Raw genomic sequence first — 20,442 nt, forward strand, 5'->3', positions numbered from 1 at the left:
TATGTCGCCACACCACCACACATGAAAATGGCATCCCCCTCCCCCCCGCATGTGCAAGGTAGCGCTAGGAAAAGACAGCAAAGGCGAAATTCATTCACACTCAGTCTCCAGCTGTCATGTGCAATGCATCGAAACCACAGTTCCCTTTCCACATCCAGGCCCCACAATATAGGTGGAGGATGAATTGCAGAGGAATTCATACATCAAAAGGTAATTTGGCTCCTTTGAGATTTTGATTGTGGAAGCTGTCAGAAATTCAGATTGTGATTAAAGTAGAAAGTCATACAGATAATGCAAACAAAAATTTTACATTTTGAGGGTAATTAATGAGGCACAAATAAAGTTAAATCATGGATTTTAAGCGAAATATTTATCAAGGCTGTTCTTAAATGTGTTTGTGGTACTGCTTTCAACCACTTTTAATTGATAAATCATTCCATATGTTAGATGTTTGTTTATGGGTTTGTATACATTAGTGCAAATGAAAGCAGACAAGTAGTCTTAAGTAGCATTTTATTTGAGTATCAAAGCCTTTGATAATTTTAGATTCAGTATTAGATCAGCTTTTAATCCCTCTTTGAAGCTAAACAGATTCAAGTCGTTTAGCTGACTCAAAGGATTTGCTTTTCAGTCATAGAGTCATGTTGGTAGCTCGACCCTGTACTCCTTCCATTCTGCCTATGTCTTTCTTCAGGTAGGATGATCAAACCTGAACACAGTATTCAAGATTGGGACACACCAGTAAATTATAAAGAGTAAAGATGATTTCCCTAGACTTAATTTCGAAAGCCCTATCTATGATTTCAGGAATCTTGTTTGCTTTTTTTACTGCTTCTATGCACTACTTGCTTATGTACTTGAGATTATAATGTTTAAATCTTTTGACTCGTTTATCTTTTGCAGTTCAACAGAATTCATGTTGCAGCTTATCGTTTTGTTTTTATTACCAAAATGTAAAACATTATCCTTATCATTATTGAAATTCTTCACCCACCCATTAGCCCAGTCCATCAGTTTGTCAATGTCAGTTTGAAGCTGTGGACTGTCAAGTTCATTTTTATATTTATTGTCCAGATTAGAGTCATCTGCAAATTTTTTATATCACATAATTCAGCCCATTATTAATATCATTGATATATATGAAAGAGAACTAATTCCAAGATTGATCCCTATGTCATGCCACTTGTTACACCTAACCATTCTGAGGTTTGACCATAAATCACAACTCTTTGTTAATGGCCTTTCAACTAATTTCCTATCCACCAAAGCACAACCTCATCAGTACTGTATGATCTGAATTTTATTAGTAACCATTCCTGTGGAAATTTATCAAATGCTTTTTGAAAATGTAGTTAGATGACATCTGTGCTACTTTCACCATAGATGTTGAGTATATCATAAAATTTATCAAATGAATTTGTCAGACAAGCACTTTCTTTGAAAACCATACTGAGAATCATTTATTAAGAGGTGGTCCTCTAAGTGGTTCACAATTTTGTTTCAAATTAGGATTAACAAATTTTCCAACTACAGACATTAAGCTAATTGGATGATAATTTCTTTTGACTTAGTGCCTTTTTTTAATATTTTTATGTTGGCAAACTTCCATTCTTCTGGAACTTTCCCTGTAGCAAGTGACTTATTGAAAAGAGCAGTCAAAACAAGCAGTCTTTTTCCTCTTCTTTCACTATACTTGGATAAAACTTATCATGGCCTGATGTTTTCTTTACTTTCATTTTGTTTATTGCTGATAGTATGTCTTTGGCTGTTATTCATTATGTTGCTGAACTTTCCCCTCCTTTATCATTGAAACTGGATGTGGGTCATGATTTGTGTTTTCAATCATAAATACAGATGCAAAAATATCATTTAAGATATTTATCTTGGCTTCATTGTCTTAAACCAGTTCATTGTCTTCCATGATTAATGGACCAGTTGACTGGGTAATGACCCTTGCATCTAACATGAATATAAAACTCTTTAGGGTTTCTTCTGCTATATTCATCATTATGCGTTTCCTACCAATGTTTACATTATTTTATAAGCCTCTAGTTTCTCTATGCAAATTTACATAATTTACTCTATCATGTTGGTTATTGGTCTCTGAGTTTCTTACTTTCTAAGACAACAGGCACATCTTTAGTTCATTGTTCCAGCACCTTGGCTTGTTTTGCAAATAGACTGTCTACTATGCATTGCCATATATGATCCCTCTACTACTTTGAAATTTTTACTTTTGCATTTCCATGTGACATTGATTTTGTTTTCATCAGCCTTATCATCCCAGATTTGTCTGTCAAGATCAGTTTAAAGATCATTAAAATTTGCCAGATTAAAATCTGGTATTTTTTTCATGACTATCATGTTAATTTTTTATTATGTTGAAGGCTCCAGTCATGGACAAAAGCCCACATCAAGGCCAGGCTTTCATTGAAATATAGAGAGAATTATGAAAAGGAAAAAGAGAAGACAAGGGAAAGTATTTACGAATTTTTAAGAAAGTGAAAAGTCTGTCTTTTGAAATGCCCCAGTCATTTGGGAAGACATAAGAGGGTAGAGAGTTACAGAGCTTAGCTGTGTAAGGAAAGAAGCAGGTATCAAAACTGCCCACCCTTCAGTTGCCATTGACTACTTGATAATCATGTGATGCAGCAGTTGCCAAGTATTTTACAGTCTAGCTAGTGATGTGGGCACACAAGCAGCCAGCTCTCGGGAGCAAAATCCAAAGTAATACCTATAGAAGAGGGTACATGAACGAACATTGCGGTGTAGGGTAAGTAGGGAAGTTAGCCTGGGACAGTTTATAAGTCAGATCACTCAACTCAACTCTGTTAAGTAAGGATGCAGAGCTAGAACCACCTCAAATGTGAGAGCAGTATTCCATGCTAGGGTGAATCTCATTGGAGCAACTGTTCAGAAGAGAAATTTCGACATTAAACAGGACACCCAGTTTCTTAGTTTTTTTAGAGGCAGACATAGCTATTCCTGTAATGTAGGGCTTTCCAAGAAAGAGTTGATGTTACAGTAATGCCAAGTATGTTCATTGAGTCAAGAGGTTTTTGGAATTACAGAACCATTAAAGGAGAGACAAGAGTTGTGAGGAGTTTTCAATAGGGAGATGGGTAGAAACTGGGTCTTGGAGGCATTAAACTTAGCAAGCGTTTGTGTACCCCACTGATATATCCTGACCAAGATTGAATTTATTAAGGAGGTTGTATCAAGACAAGATGCAGATAAAGTGAGAGTGGAGGGAGTAGAATTGAAGGGTGTGGATCAATGCAGTGTTGAGTCATCAGCATATGAATGCATTGGATTATTTGTGGAGGAGAGGAAATTGTTGAAAAAGAGGAGAATAAGTGTAGGGGACATGACAGTACCTTCAGGGATGCCACTTTTGATGGATAAAAGGTGTAGAAACTGACCCATCAACAGCCACAGAGATAGATCTGCCAGAGAGGAAATTAGATATGAAGGAGCAAAGTGAGGAAGGGAAGCCAAAAGATGTGAGCTTAGAGATGAGACTCCCATGCCACACTCTGTCAAAAGTCTTAGAAATATCAAGGGCAACTACACTTGACTCCCCAAAATCTTTCAGGGATGATGACCAGATATTAGTAAATTAGGAAAGAATATCACCAGTGAATCTTGCCTTATGGAAGCCATACTGGTGATCAGAGAGAAAACTATGATTTTCGAGGTGTTTTAAGGATGTGAGGAGGTATTCAAAGACTGGAAATGGTGGATGTCAAAGCAGTAGGACGATAGGTAAAGGGGTCAGAACAGGTCACCTTTCTTAGGGATGAGATGTATCAGTTCATGCTTCCAAGGAGAATTAAAAGTTTTGGTTTTTATACTGAAACTGAACAGATGATCAGGCACAGGTGTAGCATTACATGCAGTATTGAAAGTAACCTCAGAATTATTTTGTCAGTGATCACTTGTACCAAACTTTTCTCCAATTTCAACATTATTAACAAGTTCCTCATTTGTAGTTCGAACTGAATATGGTGTAGTCTCATCACAAGTAAGTTTGTTCAACTAATTGCACATGGGCACAATTGAACAGACTTAAAGCTACTGGAACGGGATTCCTCCCACTTAGATACTGGTATGTAATAAGTACCTACTATGTTAGAATCATGTCCATTATATATTTCTGCTAGCAGATCATAAAATCATATGTACCTCTGGTGTCTGTGTAGAGGGCCAATGATTCAGACCTTCTGTTAATCTTATGAAGCTAATCTTTATCTTCATTGATTTTGCTTTAAAATGCATATGCTTTAGGATGAATTTTTGATTACTGTTCATCTGAGGTTGAGGATGCATCTGATATGACGTCTTGGTTGGGGATGGATTAATTCCTAATGCAGGGTGAATTCCTGTGTTCCCCTTCAGAATAGTTGAAAAAGAAAAATCTTCAACTTTTCTGTTTCACTTTATGAAAATAAAGAAATACATGTAGAAATATGGGATATGTACTAATAAGTGAGCTAAATTTACTCATATGGACATGGTTTAGTCCCAGAGTTGATGCTTAGATTTCACTGCTGAAAGGTTTTGGAGTGGAGTCAGAGGGTGAGTTAGGGGTAACTGTACAGTGGGGATGAAACCTCTTGACATGAATTTGGTATATGCTACATCAATATTTATAATTATATTTACGCATTTTCATTCATACTTACACATCTTTTATACTTGTCTATGATACATCAATGTTTATGAGTATATTTACATATGTTCACTCTTATTTACACATCTTTCATACTAGAGGGGAGGGGAGTGGGGGGCCAGAAATCCCCCCTCCTTGTTTTTAACTTTCAAAAAATGGGAAACAAAAGGGAGTAAAGGGGGAGTGCTCATCCTCCTCGTAGACTCAATTGGGGTGTCAAATGTGTTGGATGTAACCAAGATGTGAAAAAAAGGAGAGATAGGTATAGGGTTTTAGGAAAGGAACCTGGATGTTTTGGGTCTGAGTGAAACGAAGCTCAAGGGTAAAAGGGGGAAAAGTGGTTTGGGAATGTCTTTGGAGTAAAGTCAGGGGTTAGTGAGAGGACAAGAGCAAGGGAAGGAGTAGCAGTACTCCTGAAAAAAGGAGTTGTGGGAGTATGTGATAGAATGTAAGAAAGTAAATTCTCGATTATTGTGGTAAAACTGAAAGTTGATGGAGAGAGATGGTGGATTATTGGGGCATATTTCAAACCCGGGCATGAGAAGAAAGATCATGAGAAAGGGAAGTGTTTTGGGAGCAGCTGAATGAGTGTGTTGTGGTTTTGATGCACAAAACCGGGTTATAGTGATGGGTGATTTGAATGCAAAGGTGAAATTGTGGCAGTTGAGGGAATAATTGGTATACATGGGGTGTTCAGTGTTGTAAATGGAAATTGAAGACTTGTAATTTATGTGCTGAAAAAAGGGCTGGTGATTGGAATACCTGGTTTAAAAAGCGAGATAATACATAAGTATACGTATGTAAGTAGGAGAGATGGGCCCGAGAGTGTTATTGGATTACGTGTTAATTGACTGGCGCGTAAAAGAGAGACTTTTGGATGTTAATGTGCTGAAGGTGCAACTGGAGGGATGTCTGATCATTATCTTGTGGAGGCTAAGGTGAAGATTTGTATGGTTTTCAGAAAAGAAGAGTGAATGTTGGGGTGAAGAGGGTGGGGAGAGTAAGTGAGCTTGGGAAGGAGACCCTTTTGTGAGGAAGACCAGGAGAGACTGAGTACAGAATGGAAAAAGGTGAGAACAAAAATGGGGGAGGAATGGGATGTATTTAGGGAATCAGTGATGGATTGCGCAAAAGATCTTGTGGCATGAGAAGGTGGGAGGTGGGGTTTATTAAAAAAGGTGTGATGGGGGGATGAAGAAGTAAGATTATTAGTGAAAGAAAAGAGAGAGGCATTTGGACGATTTTTGCAGGGAAAAAATGCAATTGATGGGGGATGTATAAAAAAAAAGAGACAGGAGTCAAGAGAAAAGGTGCAAGAGGTGAAAAAAAGGGCAAATGAGAGTTGGGTGAGAGAGTATCATTAAATTTAGGGAGAATAAAAAGATGTTTGGAAGGAGGTAAATAAAGTGCGTAAGACAATGGAGCAAATGGGAACTTCAGTGAAGGGCGCTAAAGGGGAGGTGATAACAAGTAGTGGTGATGTGAGAAGGAGATGGAGTGAGTATTTTGAAGGTTTGTTGAATTGTTTGATGATAGAGTGGCAGATATAGGGTGTTTGGTTGAGGTGGTGTGCAAAGTGAGAGGTTAGGGAAAAGATTTGGTAAACAGAGAAAGGGAGTAAAAGCTTTGCGGAAGATGAAAGCCGCAAGGCAGCAGTTTGGATGGTATTGCAGTGGAATTATAAAAATAGGGGGGGACTGTAATTTTACTGGTTGGTAAGGGTTATTTAATTATGTATGACTCATGGTGAGGTGCCTGAGGATTGCGAATGCTCATAGTGCCATTGTACAAAGGCAAAGGGGATAAGAGTGAGTGCTCAAATTACAGAGGTATAAGTTTGTTGAGTATTCCTGGTAAATTATATGGGAGGGTATTGATTGAGAGGGTGAAGGCATGTACAGAGCATCAGATTGGGGAAGAGCAGTGTGGTTTCAGAAGTGGTAGAGGATGTGTGGATCAGGTGTTTGCTTTGAAGAATGTATGTGAGAAATACTTAGAAAAGCAAATGGATTTGTATGTAGCATTTATGGATCTGGAGAAGGCATATGATAGAGTTGATAGAGATGCTCTGTGGAAGGTATTAAGAATATATGGTGTGGGAGGCAAGTTGTTAGAAGCAGTGAAAAGTTTTTATCGAGGATGTAAGGCATGTGTACGTGTAGGAAGAGAGGAAAGTGATTTGTTCTCAGTGAATGTAGGTTTGCGGCAGGGGTGTGTGATGTCTCCATGGTTGTTTAATTTGTTTATGGATGGGGTTGTTAGGGAGGTAAATGCAAGAGTCTTGGAAAGAGGGGCAAGTATGAAGTCTGTTGGGGATGAGAGAGCTTGGGAAGTGAGTCAGTTGTTGTTCGCTGATGATACAGCGCTGGTGGCGGATTCATGTGAGAAACTGCAGAAGCTGGTGACGGAGTTTGGTAAAGTGTGTGGAAGAAGAAAGTTAAGAGTAAATGTGAATAAGAGCAAGCTTATTAGGTACAGTAGGGTTGAGGGTCAAGTCAATTGGGAGGTGAGTTTGAATGGAGAAAAACTGGAGGAAGTGAAGTGTTTTAGATATCTGGGAGTGGATCTGTCAGCGGATGGAACCATGGAAGCGGAAGTGGATCATAGGGTGGGGGAGGGGGCGAAAATTCTGGGAGCCTTGAAAAATGTGTGGAAGTCGAGAACATTATCTCGGAAAGCAAAAATGGGTATGTTTGAAGGAATAGTGGTTTCAACAATGCTGTATGGTTGCGAGGCGTGGGCTATGGATAGAGTTGTGCGCAGGAGGATGGATGTGCTGGAAATGAGATGTTTGAGGACAATGTGTGGTGTGAGGTGGTTTGATCGAGTAAGTAACGTAAGGGTAAGAGAGATGTGTGGAAATAAAAAGAGCGTGGTTGAGAGAGCAGAAGAGGGTGTTTTGAAATGGTTTGGGCACATGGAGAGAATGAGTGAGGAAAGATTGACCAAGAGGATATATGTGTCGGAGGTGGAGGGAATGAGGAGAAGAGGGAGACCAAATTGGAGGTGGAAAGATGGAGTGAAAAGGATTTTGTGTGATCGGGGCCTGAACATGCAGGAGGGTGAAAGGAGGGCAAGGAATAGAGTGAATTGGAGCGATGTGGTATACCGGGGTTGACGTGCTGTCAGTGGATTGAATCAAGGCATGTGAAGCGTCTGGGGTAAACCATGGAAAGCTGTGTAGGTATGTATATTTGCGTGTGTGGACGTATGTATATACATGTGTATGGGGATGGGTTGGGCCATTTCTTTCGTCTGTTTCCTTGCGCTACCTCGCAAACGCGGGAGACAGCGACAAAGCAAAAAAAAAAAAAATATATATATATATATATATATATATATATATATATATATATATATATATATATATATATATATATATTATCCCTGGGGATAGGGGTGAAAGAATACTTCCCACGCATTCCTCGCGTGTCGTAGAAGGCGGCTAGAGGGGACGGGAGTGGGGGGCCAGAAATCCTCCCCTCCTTGTATTTTAACTTTCTAAAAATGGGAAACAGAAGGAGTCAAGCGGGGAGTGCTCATCCTCCTCGTAGACTCAGATTGGGGTGTCTAAATGTGTGTGGATGTAACCAAGATGTGAAAAAAGGAGAGATAGGTAGTATGTTTTAGGAAAGGAACCTGGATGTTTTGGCTCTGAGTGAAACGAAGCTCAAGGGTAAAGGGGAAGAGTGGTTTGGGAATGTCTTTGGAGTAAAGTCAGGGGTTAGTGAGAGGACAAGAGCAAGGGAAGGAGTAGCAGTACTCCTGAAACAGGAGTTGTGGGAGTATGTGATAGAATGTAAGAAAGTAAATTCTCGATTAGTGTGGATAAAACTGAAAGTTGATGGAGAGAGATGGGTGATTATTGGTGCGTATGCACCTGGGCATGAGAAGAAAGATCATGAGAGGCAAGTGTTTTGGGAGCAGCTGAATGAGTGTGTTAGTGGTTTTGATGCACAATACCGGGTTATAGTGATGGGTGATTTGAATGCAAAGGTGAGTGTGTGGCAGTTGAGGGAATAATTGGTATACATGGGGTGTTCAGTGTTGTAAATGGAAATGAAGAACTTGTAGATTTATGTGCTGAAAAAGGACTGGTGATTGGGAATACCTGGTTTAAAAAGCGAGATATACATAAGTATACGTATGTAAGTAGGAGAGATGGCCAGAGAGTGTTATTGGATTACATGTTAATTGACTGGCGCGTGAAAGAGAGACTTTTGGATGTTAATGTGCTGAGAGGTGCAACTGGAGGGATGTCTGATCATTATCTTGTGGAGGCTAAGGTGAAGATTTGTATGGGTTTTCAGAAAAGAAGAGTGAATGTTGGGGTGAAGAGGGTGGTGAGAGTAAGTGAGCTTGGGAAGGAGACTTGTGTGAGGAAGTACCAGGAGAGACTGAGTACAGAATGGAAAAAGGTGAGAACAATGGGGGAGGAATGGGATGTATTTAGGGAATCAGTGATGGATTGCGCAAAAGATGCTTGTGGCATGAGAAGCGTGGGAGGTGGGTTGATTAGAAAGGGTAGTGAGTGGTGGGATGAAGAAGTAAGATTATTAGTGAAAGAAAAGAGAGAGGCATTTGGACGATTTTTGCAGGGAAAAAATGCAATTGAGTGGGAGATGTATAAAAGAAAGAGACAGGAGGTCAAGAGAAAGGTGCAAGAGGTGAAAAAGTGGGCAAATGAGAGTTGGGGTGAGAGAGTATCATTAAATTTTAGGGAGAATAAAAAGATGTTCTGGAAGGAGGTAAATAAAGTGCGTAAGACAAGGGAGCAAATGGGAACTTCAGTGAAGGGCGCTAATGGGGAGGTGATATCAAGTAGTGGTGATGTGAGAAGGAGATGGAGTGAGTATTTTGAAGGTTTGTTGAATGTGTTTGATGATAGAGTGTCAGATATAGGGTGCTTTGGTTGAGGTGGTGTGCAAAGTGAGAGGGTTAGGGAAAATGATTTGGTAAACAGAGAAGAGGTAGTAAAAGCTTTGCGGAAGATGAAAGCCTGCAAGGCAGCAGGTTTGGATGGTATTGCAGTGGAATCTATTAAAATAGGGGGTGACTGTATTGTTGACTGGTTGGTAAGGTTATTTAATGTATGTATGACTCATGGTGAGGTGCCTGAGGATTGGCGGAATGCATGCATAGTGCCATTGTACAAAGGCAAAGGGGATAAGAGTGAGTGCTCAAATTACAGAGGTATAAGTTTGTTGAGTATTCCTGGTAAATTATATGGGAGGGTATTGATTGAGAGGGTGAAGGCATGTACAGAGCATCAGATTGGGGAAGAGCAGTGTGGTTTCAGAACTGGTAGAGGATGTGTGGATCAGGTGTTTGCTTTGAAGAATATATGTGAGAAATACTTAGAAAAGCAAATGGATTTGTATGTAGCATTTATGGATCTGGAGAAGGCATATGATAGAGTTGATAGAGATGCTCTGTGGAAGGTATTAAGAATATATGGTGTGGGAGGCAAGTTGGTAGAAGCAGTGAAAAGTTTTTATCGAGGATGTAAGGCATGTGTACTTGTAGGAAGAGAGGAAAGTGATTGGTTCTAAGTGAATGCAGGTTTGCGGCAGGGGTGTGTGATGTCCCTATGGTTGTTTAATTTGTTTATGGATGGGGTTGTTAGGGAGGTGAATGCAAGAGTTTTGGAAAGAGGGGCAAGTATGAAGTCTGTTGTGGATGAGAGAGCTTGGGAAGTGAGTCAGTTGTTGTTTGCTGATGATACAGTGCTGGTGGCTGATTCATGTGAGAAACTGCAGAAGCAGGTGACTGAGTTTGGTAAAGTGTGTGAAAGAAGAAAGTTAAGAGTAAATGTGAATAAGAGCAAGGTTATTAGGTACAGTAGGGTTGAGAGTCAAGTCAATTGGGAGGTAAGTTTGAATGGAGAAAAACTGGAGGAAGTAAAGTGTTTTAGATATCTGGGAGTGGATCTGGCAGCGGATGGAAGCATGGAAGCGGAAGTGAATCATAGGGTGGGGGAGGGGGCAAAAATCCTGGGAGCCTTGAAGAATGTGTGGAAGTCGAGAACATTATCTCGGAAAGCAAAAATGGGTATGTTTGAAGGAATAGTGGTTCCAACAATGTTGTATGGTTGCGAGGCGTGGGCTATGGATAGAGTTGTGCGCAGGAGGGTGGATTTGCTGGAAATGAGATGTTTGAGGACAATATGTGGTGTGAGGTGGTTTGATCGAGTAAGTAACGTAAGGGTAAGAGAGATGTGTGGAAATAAAAAGAGCGTGGTTGAGAGAGCAGAAGAGTGTGTTTTGAAATGGTTTGGGCACATGGAGAGAATGAGTGAGGAAAGATTGACCAAGAGGATATATGTGTCGGAGGTGGAGGGAACAAGGAGAAGTGGGAGACCAAATTGGAGGTGGAAAGATGGAGTGAAAAAGATTTTGAGTGATCGGGGCCTGAACATGCAAGAGGGTGAAAGGCGGGCATGGAATAGAGTGAATTGGATCGATGTGGTATACCGGGGTTGACGTGCTGTCAGTGGATTGAATCAGGGCATGTGAAGCGTCTGGGGTAAACCATGCAAAGTGTGTGGGACCTGGATGTGGAAAGGGAGCTGTGGTTTCGGGCATTATTGCATGACAGCTAGAGACTGAGTGTGAACAAATGGGGCCTTTGTTGTCTTTTCCTAGTGCTACCTCGCACACATGAGGGGGGAGGGGGATGGTGTGTGTGTGGCGAGGTGGCGATGGGAATGAATAAAGGCAGACAGTATGAATTGTGTGCATGGGTATATATGTATGTGTCTGTGTGTGTATATATATGTGTACATTGAGATGTATAGGTATGTATATTTACGTGTGTGGACGTGTATGTATATACATGTGTATGGGGGTCGGTTGGGCCATTTCTTTCGTCTGTTTCCTTGCACTACCTCGCAAACGCGGGAGACAGCGACAAAGCAAAATAAATATATGATAAAATAAAGTTGTTTCACAATGCACCATAAGATTTCCACATACGACTTAGTAATATGATTTTCGTATATAACACTAATTCATTTTCTTTTATTAACATAATGTTTAAATGTTAATACTTTTTTTCCCTTTTTTCTTATTATCCATAATTACCATCTCCTGCGTTAGTGAGGTAGCACAAGGAAACAGACAAAAAGAATGGCCCAAACCCACTCACATACATGAACGCCCACCCACACACGTATATATCCCTATACATAGGGCTGTGTGGAGGAGGGTGGATGTGTTGGAAATGAGATGTTTGCAGACAATATGTAGTGTGAGGTGGTTTCATCGAGTAAATAATGAAAGGGTATGAGAGATGTGTGGTAATAAAAAGAGTGTGGTTGAGAGAGCAGAAGAGGGTGTATTGAAATGGTTTGGTTACATGAGTAAGGGAAGATTGAGAAAGAGGATATATGTGTCAGAGGTGGCTGGAATGAGAGTGGAAGACCAAATTGGAGGTGGAAGGATGGAGTGAAAAAGATTTTCAGCGATCAGAGCCTAAACATACAGGAGGGTGAAAGGCATGCAGGGAATAGAGTAAATTGGAATGATGTGGTATACCTGCGTGGATGTGCTGTCAGTGGATTGAACCAGGGCATGTGGCGTCTGGGGTAAACTATGGAAAGTTTTGTGGGGCCTGGTTGTGGAAAGGGAGCTGTGGTTTTGGTTTTGGTGCATTGCGCATGATGGCTAGAGACTGAGTGTGAAAGAATGTGGCCTTTGTTGTCCTTTCCTAGCGCTACCTCGCACGCTTGCGCGGAAGGGGGTTGTCATTTCATGTGTGGCAGGGTGGCAACGGGAATGGATATTGGCAGCAAGTACAAATATGTACATGTTGAAATGTATAGGTATGTATATATGCGTGTGTGGGCATTTATGTATATTCATGTGTATGTGGGTGGGTTGGGCCATTCTTTCATCTGTTTCCTTGCGCTACCTCGCTAACGCGGGAGGCAGCGACAAAGTATAATTTGAATATACATTTCAACGTATACAAGTACATATGTACTTGCTGCCTTCACCCATTCCTGTTGCCACCCTGTGTGCACTGGGAAAAGACAAAAAAGCCCACATTTGTTCACCCTATGTCTTTAGCTGTGATGTATAATGCACCAAAACCACAGCTCCCTTTCCACATCCAGGACCCACAAAACTTTCCATGGTTTATCCCAGACGCTTCACATGCCCTGGTTCAAACCATTGACAGCACGTCCACTCTGGTATACCACATCATTCCAGTTCACTCTATTCCTTGCATGCCTTTCACCCTCCTGTATGTTCAGACTAAAAATCTTTTTCACTCCAGTTTGGACTCCCGCTTCTCCTCGTTCCCTCCACCTCTGACATATATATCCTCTTCTTTGTCAATCTTTCCTCATTCATTCTCTCCATGTGACCAAACCATTTCAACACACCCTCTTCTGCTCTCTCAGTCACACTCTTTTTATTATCACACAGCTTTCTTACCTTTTCAGTACTCACTTGATCAAACTACCTCACACCACATATTGTCCTCAAACATTTCATTTCCAGCACATCCACCCTCCTCCGCACAGCCCTATCTATAACCCATGCTTCGCAATCATATATCTTTGTTGGAACCATTATTCCTTCAACATACCCATTTTTGCTCCCCAAGATAACGTTCTTGCCTTCCACATATTCTTCAACGCTCCCAGAACCTTCGCCCCCTCCCCCACCCTGTGACTCTCTTCTGCTTCCATGGTTCCATCTGCTGCTCAGTCCACTCCCAGATATCTAAAACACTTCACTTCCTCCAGTTTTTCTCCATTCAAACTTACCTCCCAATTAATTTTTCCCTCAACCCTACTGAACCTAATAACCTTCCTCTTATTCACATTTACTCTCAACTTTCTTTCACATGCCTTACCAAGCTCAGTCACCAACTTCTGCAGTTTCTCACTTGAATCGGCCACCAGCAGTGTATCATCAGTGAACAACAACTGACTGACTTCCCAAGCCCTCTCATCCACAACAAACTGCATACTTGCCCCTTCTCCAGAACTCTTGCATTCACCTCCCTAACCACCCCATCCATAAACAAATTAAACAACCATGGAGATATCACGCACCCTTGCCTCAAACCGACATTCACTGGGAACCAGTCACTTTCCTTTCTTCCTACTTGTTCAGATGCCTTGCATTCTTGTTAAAAACTTTTCACTGCTTTTAGCAACTTACCTCCCACACCATGTACTCTTTAATACCTTCCACAAAGCATCCCTATCCACTCTATCATATGCCTTCTCCAGGTCCATAAATGCTACATATAAATTCATTTGTTTTTCTAAGTATTTTTCACATACATTCTTCAAAGCAAACACCTGACCCACACATCCTCTACCACTTCTGAAAGCACACTGCTCTTTCTCAATCTATGCTCTGTACATGCCCTTACCCTCTCAATCAATACCCTCCCATATAATTTCCCAGGAATACTCAACAAACTAATACCTTTGTAATTTGAACACTCACCTTTACCCCCTTTCCCTTTGTACAATGGCACTATGCATAATAATGATATTTATGTATTATTTACAGTTTTATACATAGTTTTTAGGTAGGTAGGTAGCGGTTGGTAAGCAGCCACTGACCAGGAAGGTATATTACCCTGTACTACCTGCCTGAGAGTGGACATGACAGCAAATGGAACCATGGAAGGTGAAGTGAGTAACAGGGTGGGTGAGGGATGGCCAAAGGTTCTGGGAACACTGAAGGATTTGTGGAAGGAGAGAATGTTATCTTGGAGGGTATAAAATGTGTATGTTTGAAGGAATAGCAATCTCAACAATATTATTTGGATGTAATACAAGAGCTGTAGATAAGACTGTACAGAGGATGGTGGATGTGTTGGAAGTGAAATTTTTAAGGATAATATGTGGTGTGGGGTTGTTGTTATTAAGTAAGTAATTGAAAGGTAAGAGAGATGCTTGGTAATAAAGAGTGTGGTTGAGACAGCTGAAGAAGTTGTGCTAAAATGGTATGGAAATATGTTGAGAATGATTGAGGAAGATTTGGAAAAGAGGTTATATGTATCAGAAGTGGAGGGAACAAGGAGAATCGGGAGACCAAATTGGAGATGGATGGAGTGAAAAGATTTTGAGAGATTGGGGCATGAACATGCAAGAGGGTGAAAAGCCTGCATGGGATAGAGTGAATTGGAACAATATGGTGTACTAGGGTTGACGTGCTGTCAGTAGATTGAATTAGGGCATGTGAAGTGTTTAGGGTAAACCTTTGAAAGTTCTGGAAAGGGAGCTGTGGTTTTGATGCATTGCACATGACAACTGGAGAATGTGAACAGACATAGCCTTTCATTGTCTGTTCCTGGCGCTACCCTGCTAACACAGGAAATGGCGATCAAGTATGAAAGAACTATACAACACTCCCAGCATTTGGGAAGCAGACTGTAATGTTAATTATGGTGTGTTTCCAGGACATAGTGGGGGATTTATTTATGCCCACTATATTTATGTTATTACAAGGCTGAAATGTGGTGTTTTGAAAATGAACAATGGTAATCAAATGATTCTTAGAAAGAGATACAAGAAGAAACTGATTTAGCACTGTTGAATTTAGTATGGTTAGCACTTCCGTACTCCTAAGTGCTGCACAGGTCCGAACTGAAAGAGGAAATATGATCAGTATGAGAAAGAGAACACGTATTGAAGGGACAAGGAGAGGAAAAGTGAATTGAAGTATGAAAAGTGAAATCATCAGCATAAGAGTGAATAGAATTGGAAGTACAAGACAGAAGATCGTGTATTGTGAGAAGAAAGAGGTAGGTGATAGGACTACCCTGAAGCCCACCACTATTTTTAGGATAGGAGTGGAAAGTTGTTTCATCAATGACTACTGCTGTAGATTGACCTGAAAGGAAACTATGCATCAAAGAGCCTAAAGAAGCCATAAAACCATAGGAAGGAGTTTAGAAAGCAAAGACTTACGCCACACCTTGTCAAATGCTATGGAGGTGTCAAAGGCCATGTCAACATTTTCATTAAAATCCCATAGAGAAGAGGACCAGGGAAGAGTCACATAGGAGAGGTCATCAGTAGATCTAGCACTGCCAAATCTATGCTGGTGGTCTTATAGAAGGGAATGGGATTCTACGTGTGAGAAAGTGAGAGGTTAGGATAGTTTCCTAGACTTTGAAGATAGCAGAAGTAAGAGCAATGGGGCAAGTAGTTGGAGGGGTTACAGCTGTACAGCTGACTCTTTTCTTTGGGATTGGCTGAACCAAGGCCTGCTTCTAAGTGGAAGGGAAAGTCAGGATTTTTAGACAGACACAGCTGTACAGCTGACTCTTTTCTTTGGGATTGGCTGAACCAAGGCCTGCTTCTAAGTGGAAGGGAAAGTCAGGATTTTTAGACAGACAAAATATGTGGGCAAGGATTGGTACTAGCTCAGAGGCACACTTCCTTAGAACATGAGGAGGTGTGCCATCTAAGCCATATTCCTTGTCCATTTGGATCTCAGAGTTCCTGGTAAACCCTGCATGAGGAGACTATAGGGGATGGTTTGCATGTAGAGGGAGGATATGGGAGAGGAGGATTAGAATCTGAAAACAAGTTGCCAAAAGGATGGTTTATTGAGCATAACTGCACTTCTACTCTTTCTTGGAAACCCCACATTACAGGAATAGCGAAGTCTGTCTTTAAGAAACTGGGTGCCCTGTTTAGATGCCGAAAATTCTCTTCTGAACAGTTGCTCTGTTTTATACAAGGGATTGATTCATCCTTGTATGGAGTACTGCTCTCACATTTGGGGTGGTTCTAGCTCTGCATCCTTATTTGACAAAATGAGTCGAAAGCAGTCCTAATTATGAATTGTTCCAGGCTACCCTCCAAACTTGACCCCCCTTTCCCTATGCCATAATGTTAGTTCACTTTCCATCTTCTATAGGCTGCTTGTGTGCCCACACCACTAGCTAAACCACACAGTACTAGACAAGCTGCTGAGTCACATGATTATTGTGTGGCCATCAGTAACTGAAGGGTGGGCTGTTTTAATACCTGCTATTTTTCCTACACATCAAAGCTTTGGAACTCTCTACATTCTCATGTCTTTCCCAGTAACTATGACCTGGCTTATTTCAAAAGACAAATTTTTCCACTTTCTCCAAAATATGTAAATACTTTCCCATGTCTCTACTTTTTTCCTTTCATAATTCTCTCTATATTTCAATTTAGGCATGGCCTTGATGTGGACTTTTGTCCATGACTGGAACCTTCAACATAAAAAAATATTGTCTTGAGTACATAATGAGAAATTTCATCTTGACCATTTGCCTTATATGGGTTTTAAACCTGTGCCCTTCACTGTAATCTCTTTTCTGACAGTCTCATAAGACTTTTTTCTCTGGATGCAAGCAAGGCTTATGGCCCTGATGACATCCACCCTCATGATATGGGAGAAAGAATACTGGCCGCGCATTCCCTGTGTGTAGCAGATAGCTGAGGGGTGGGAGTAGGTGGCTGGAAATACTCCATTCTTATATTACTTTGTATTACTTTCCAAAAGAAAAACAGAGAAACGAGCTAAGTGAGGAATTATTCCTCTAAGGCTCAGTCATCTGTTTTGATGCCACCTTTTTCATGTGGGAAATGGTGCGTATTTATGAACAAAATGGAGATGTAAGAATGGAGTGAAAAAGATTTTGAGCAATTGGGGCCTGAATATTTAGGAGAGTGGTTGTTTTTGCTTGGTTGGGTTGTGTACAGTATTTTTATATTCAAGTTTGCAGTGGAAGTGTCGGGGTTTGGGATAGTTTTTAATAGAGGTGTGTAAGCATCTGCTGCATATCCAGATTTATGAGTAGTCTTTTGTGTAGGGCTGTGATGTGCTGTGGTAGTGGACCCATTATAGGCAGGTCTTACTTTTAACAGAGTAATGTTTTTCAGTGATTAGGGTTTGGCATGATAGGCAGATGTAAGCATGGATGGTCTAGAGTTAGGGTTGATGACATCAGTTTGCATTAGTAGTTGAGGGATGATATGTCCATGACTTGTGATCTACTTTGCATAGCTCTTTTTTTGTTACCCTTAAAGACCTCTTATTATGGCATTGTAGGTGTGTCCCAAGTGGATGACTCCTTTTTTTCAAAGATGGAGTCATCACCTACCTCATCTGGCATTAAACTTGGCTTCAGTAGCAAAATTGCATGTTTTCTATTTCCTCTCAGTTCATACTTTTTATGCCTGTGATAACTTTTCAAGTACACATTGTCATTTTTTTTTTTGTTTCCAGATCTAAAGCTCAGAACTACCTTGCTGAAGTCCTAAGACAAGTTCCAGGCATTAGCAAGGACTGGGTATCATTTGGTCGTTTATGTGCCCCCCGTGTACTCTTCATTTTCTCTTCCCGGCTATTACCTCTGCAGATAAAATCCAGTCAAGACAATTCTAGTCAAAGGTAATGAAAAACCATTTGCTTTATAACACTTTTCAGAGATTGTGTATTCTATGTGTGACTGTTACCTGCACATACAAAAGTTTGTATGCATCAGTTTTACTTAGTTGCTATCTTCTAGTCATCATACCACTTTGTCATTCTTCATCTTCATTCCCTTCTTTTCCATTCTATATGTTACCTTTTCTCTTTTGGAGTGGTTTTTATCACAGGCTTGAGAGAATCTTTAGGATCCCCTAGGGTTACAAACCTCTCAACCTCCTACCTGCTGGTGAGTTAAGTCCCTCTCACATTATGCTAACTTTACATTTGATGCAAGCACTGACCAATTAACAACTTCCATATGGTGATGAAATCATTCTAACCTGGTTATATCTGGATTTTGAATTTGTAAATGTCTCACTCCATCATTCGTTTTTGATTTAGCTTCTTTCATCCTACCATGAATGAATATCATATTTTAGTTTAGTTGGCATGTAGTGTGATATGTAGTTGATTTGATCTATGTCACTTGGATTATTGATGTTATTACATATTAAAGTTGATATCGTTTATGAGAGGATGATGACACTTTCAAACCCCCTCCCTTTTTTTTTTTTAGACCCCTTATAAAGGAAATACACAGAGGTAGGGATTAGAATGGGAATGCCACAGAATGATAACAGTGAATCAAGAGAACAGATTTTTTTTTCTCGGTTATTTTTGTTGTACTTTATTAGCATATGTTGATGTACAAACTTAGATTATCTCACTTTTCTTTTTGCCTTCTTGGAACACTGATAAGAAAACAGGGAAGAGCTAGAGTAGGCTCACCTGGTTCTGCTAGTAGGAATTTCTCTATTCCTTCCATATTATGGCTCTTACCCTTAAGATAGCCCCTCATTACATATACCTGGAGCACTTAGTGTAATACAAGGATTTTGTTGAGGCAAGGTATCTTTGTCCCTGAGTCATAATTGGTGTATTTAAGGAATGAACAATAGATTATATAAAGATAAGCAATGCACATGTATTGCTTATCACTTGCTATGGTTGTATCAATGATATCATGGTGACTGTTTGGTCATGCCCAGCATCTATGAAGTGGATACAGGCCATTTTCATCTTGATTCTATTGATGTGATAAAGGAACTAAATTACTAAGAATGGCTGAAATCAGTCATCTTGATACCATTAACATGATAAAGGCACTATTTACTGGAAATGGCTGAAATTGCTGAGGCTGTACACCATTGGGTACAGATAGGAGAGTATATCATTGTATGTGGAAATTCCTAGGAGGCCAAAATAGTAAAAGTTCACTGTACTATCTTTTCATTATGCTCATGGAATGAAAATTTCTTATGTTTGATAACCCCTAAATTTGTGAAATTATCTTAACTCTGTCTTTCCCTTTTGGGCCTTTGTTTGGAAGATACTGATAAGTTTTTAATCACTCCATATCTTATTTGCTCAATTTCCCTTAATTAACCCTGGCATTATACATTCTTTCTGAGAAGGTCCTTTCCTTATGAAAATAAAAGAAATTCAATTTTTTTTCTTGCTCACAGAATAAATCTTATGTTACAAAAGAAAACGCCTATTAGAGTAGTGTACTGTCCTTGATATTGGTGCGGGAGTTTGTTGAACTTGTGAATAATAGGCCCTAGTCACGGCAAGAATCCTCAGTATTTATGTATAATATAAGATGGAAGACCAGAGGACAGTCACATTGGAGAGATCACCACATGACCTTGCACCACAATTTAGTGATTGAAAGAAGGAAATGCTGTAGCAAAAATGTCGTTGTAGATCCTGCAGGGTGCAAAGGATGTTGTGAATGGAAATGGTGATGAGATTTGTAGTTTATGGTAAGAGCATTATTGGATTACATGTTAGTTGATAGGTATGTAAACGAGAGACTTTTGGATGTTAATGTGCTGAGAGGGGCAGCTGGAGGGATGTCTAATCACTATCTTGTGGAGGCATAGTTGAAGATTTGTAGAGGTTTTCTAAAAAGAAAGAGAATGTTGGGAAGAGAGTGGTGAGAGTAAGTGAACTTGGAAAGGGAACTTGTGTGAGGAAGTACCAGGAGAGATTGAGTGTAGAATAGCAAAAGGTAGGAGTAGATGATGTGACAGAAGTGGTTGAGGAATGGGATGTACTTTTGGAAGCAGTGATGGCATGTTCAAAAGATGCAAGTGGCCTGAAAAAGGTGGGAGGTGGGCAGATTAGAAAGGGGGTGAGTGGTGGGATAAAGTAGTAAAGTTGCTAGTGAAAGAGAAAAGAGAGGCGTTTGGACAATACTTACAAGGAAGGTGTGCAAATGACTGGAAGATGTATAAAAGAATGCGGCAGGAAGTCAAGAAGAATGTGCAAGGGTTG

The 20,442-nt window shown here is 40.3% G+C and overlaps 2 protein-coding genes across 5 annotated transcripts in view; one reads left to right on the forward strand and one right to left on the reverse strand.

Annotated features, from left to right (window-relative positions):
• Positions 1 to 196: 196 nt before the first annotated feature.
• LOC139749313 (uncharacterized) lies at positions 197 to 16,135 on the reverse strand. Its single transcript, XM_071663038.1, has 4 exons — positions 15,973 to 16,135; positions 15,615 to 15,755; positions 995 to 1,085; positions 197 to 245 (listed from the first exon to the last, which is right to left on the reverse strand). Exons 1-4 carry the CDS (start codon positions 16,133 to 16,135, stop codon positions 197 to 199), a joined length of 444 nt encoding a protein of 147 aa, XP_071519139.1.
• A 1,713-nt stretch (positions 16,136 to 17,848) lies between these two features.
• Positions 17,849 to 20,442, forward strand: part of LOC139749459 (nonsense-mediated mRNA decay factor SMG8) — a 138,370-nt gene continuing 135,776 nt past the window's right edge. For all 4 annotated transcript variants that reach the window (XM_071663355.1, XM_071663356.1, XM_071663358.1 and 1 more), the window contains exon 1: positions 17,849 to 18,081. In XM_071663355.1, coding sequence (XP_071519456.1) covers positions 17,864 to 18,081 — 218 coding nt within the window. In that variant the 5' untranslated portion in view covers positions 17,849 to 17,863. The remainder of the gene's footprint in view (positions 18,082 to 20,442) is intronic.

The sequence above is a fragment of the Panulirus ornatus genome, chromosome 7 (assembly GCF_036320965.1).
Source record: "Panulirus ornatus isolate Po-2019 chromosome 7, ASM3632096v1, whole genome shotgun sequence".
Lineage (NCBI taxonomy): Eukaryota > Metazoa > Arthropoda > Malacostraca > Decapoda > Palinuridae > Panulirus > Panulirus ornatus.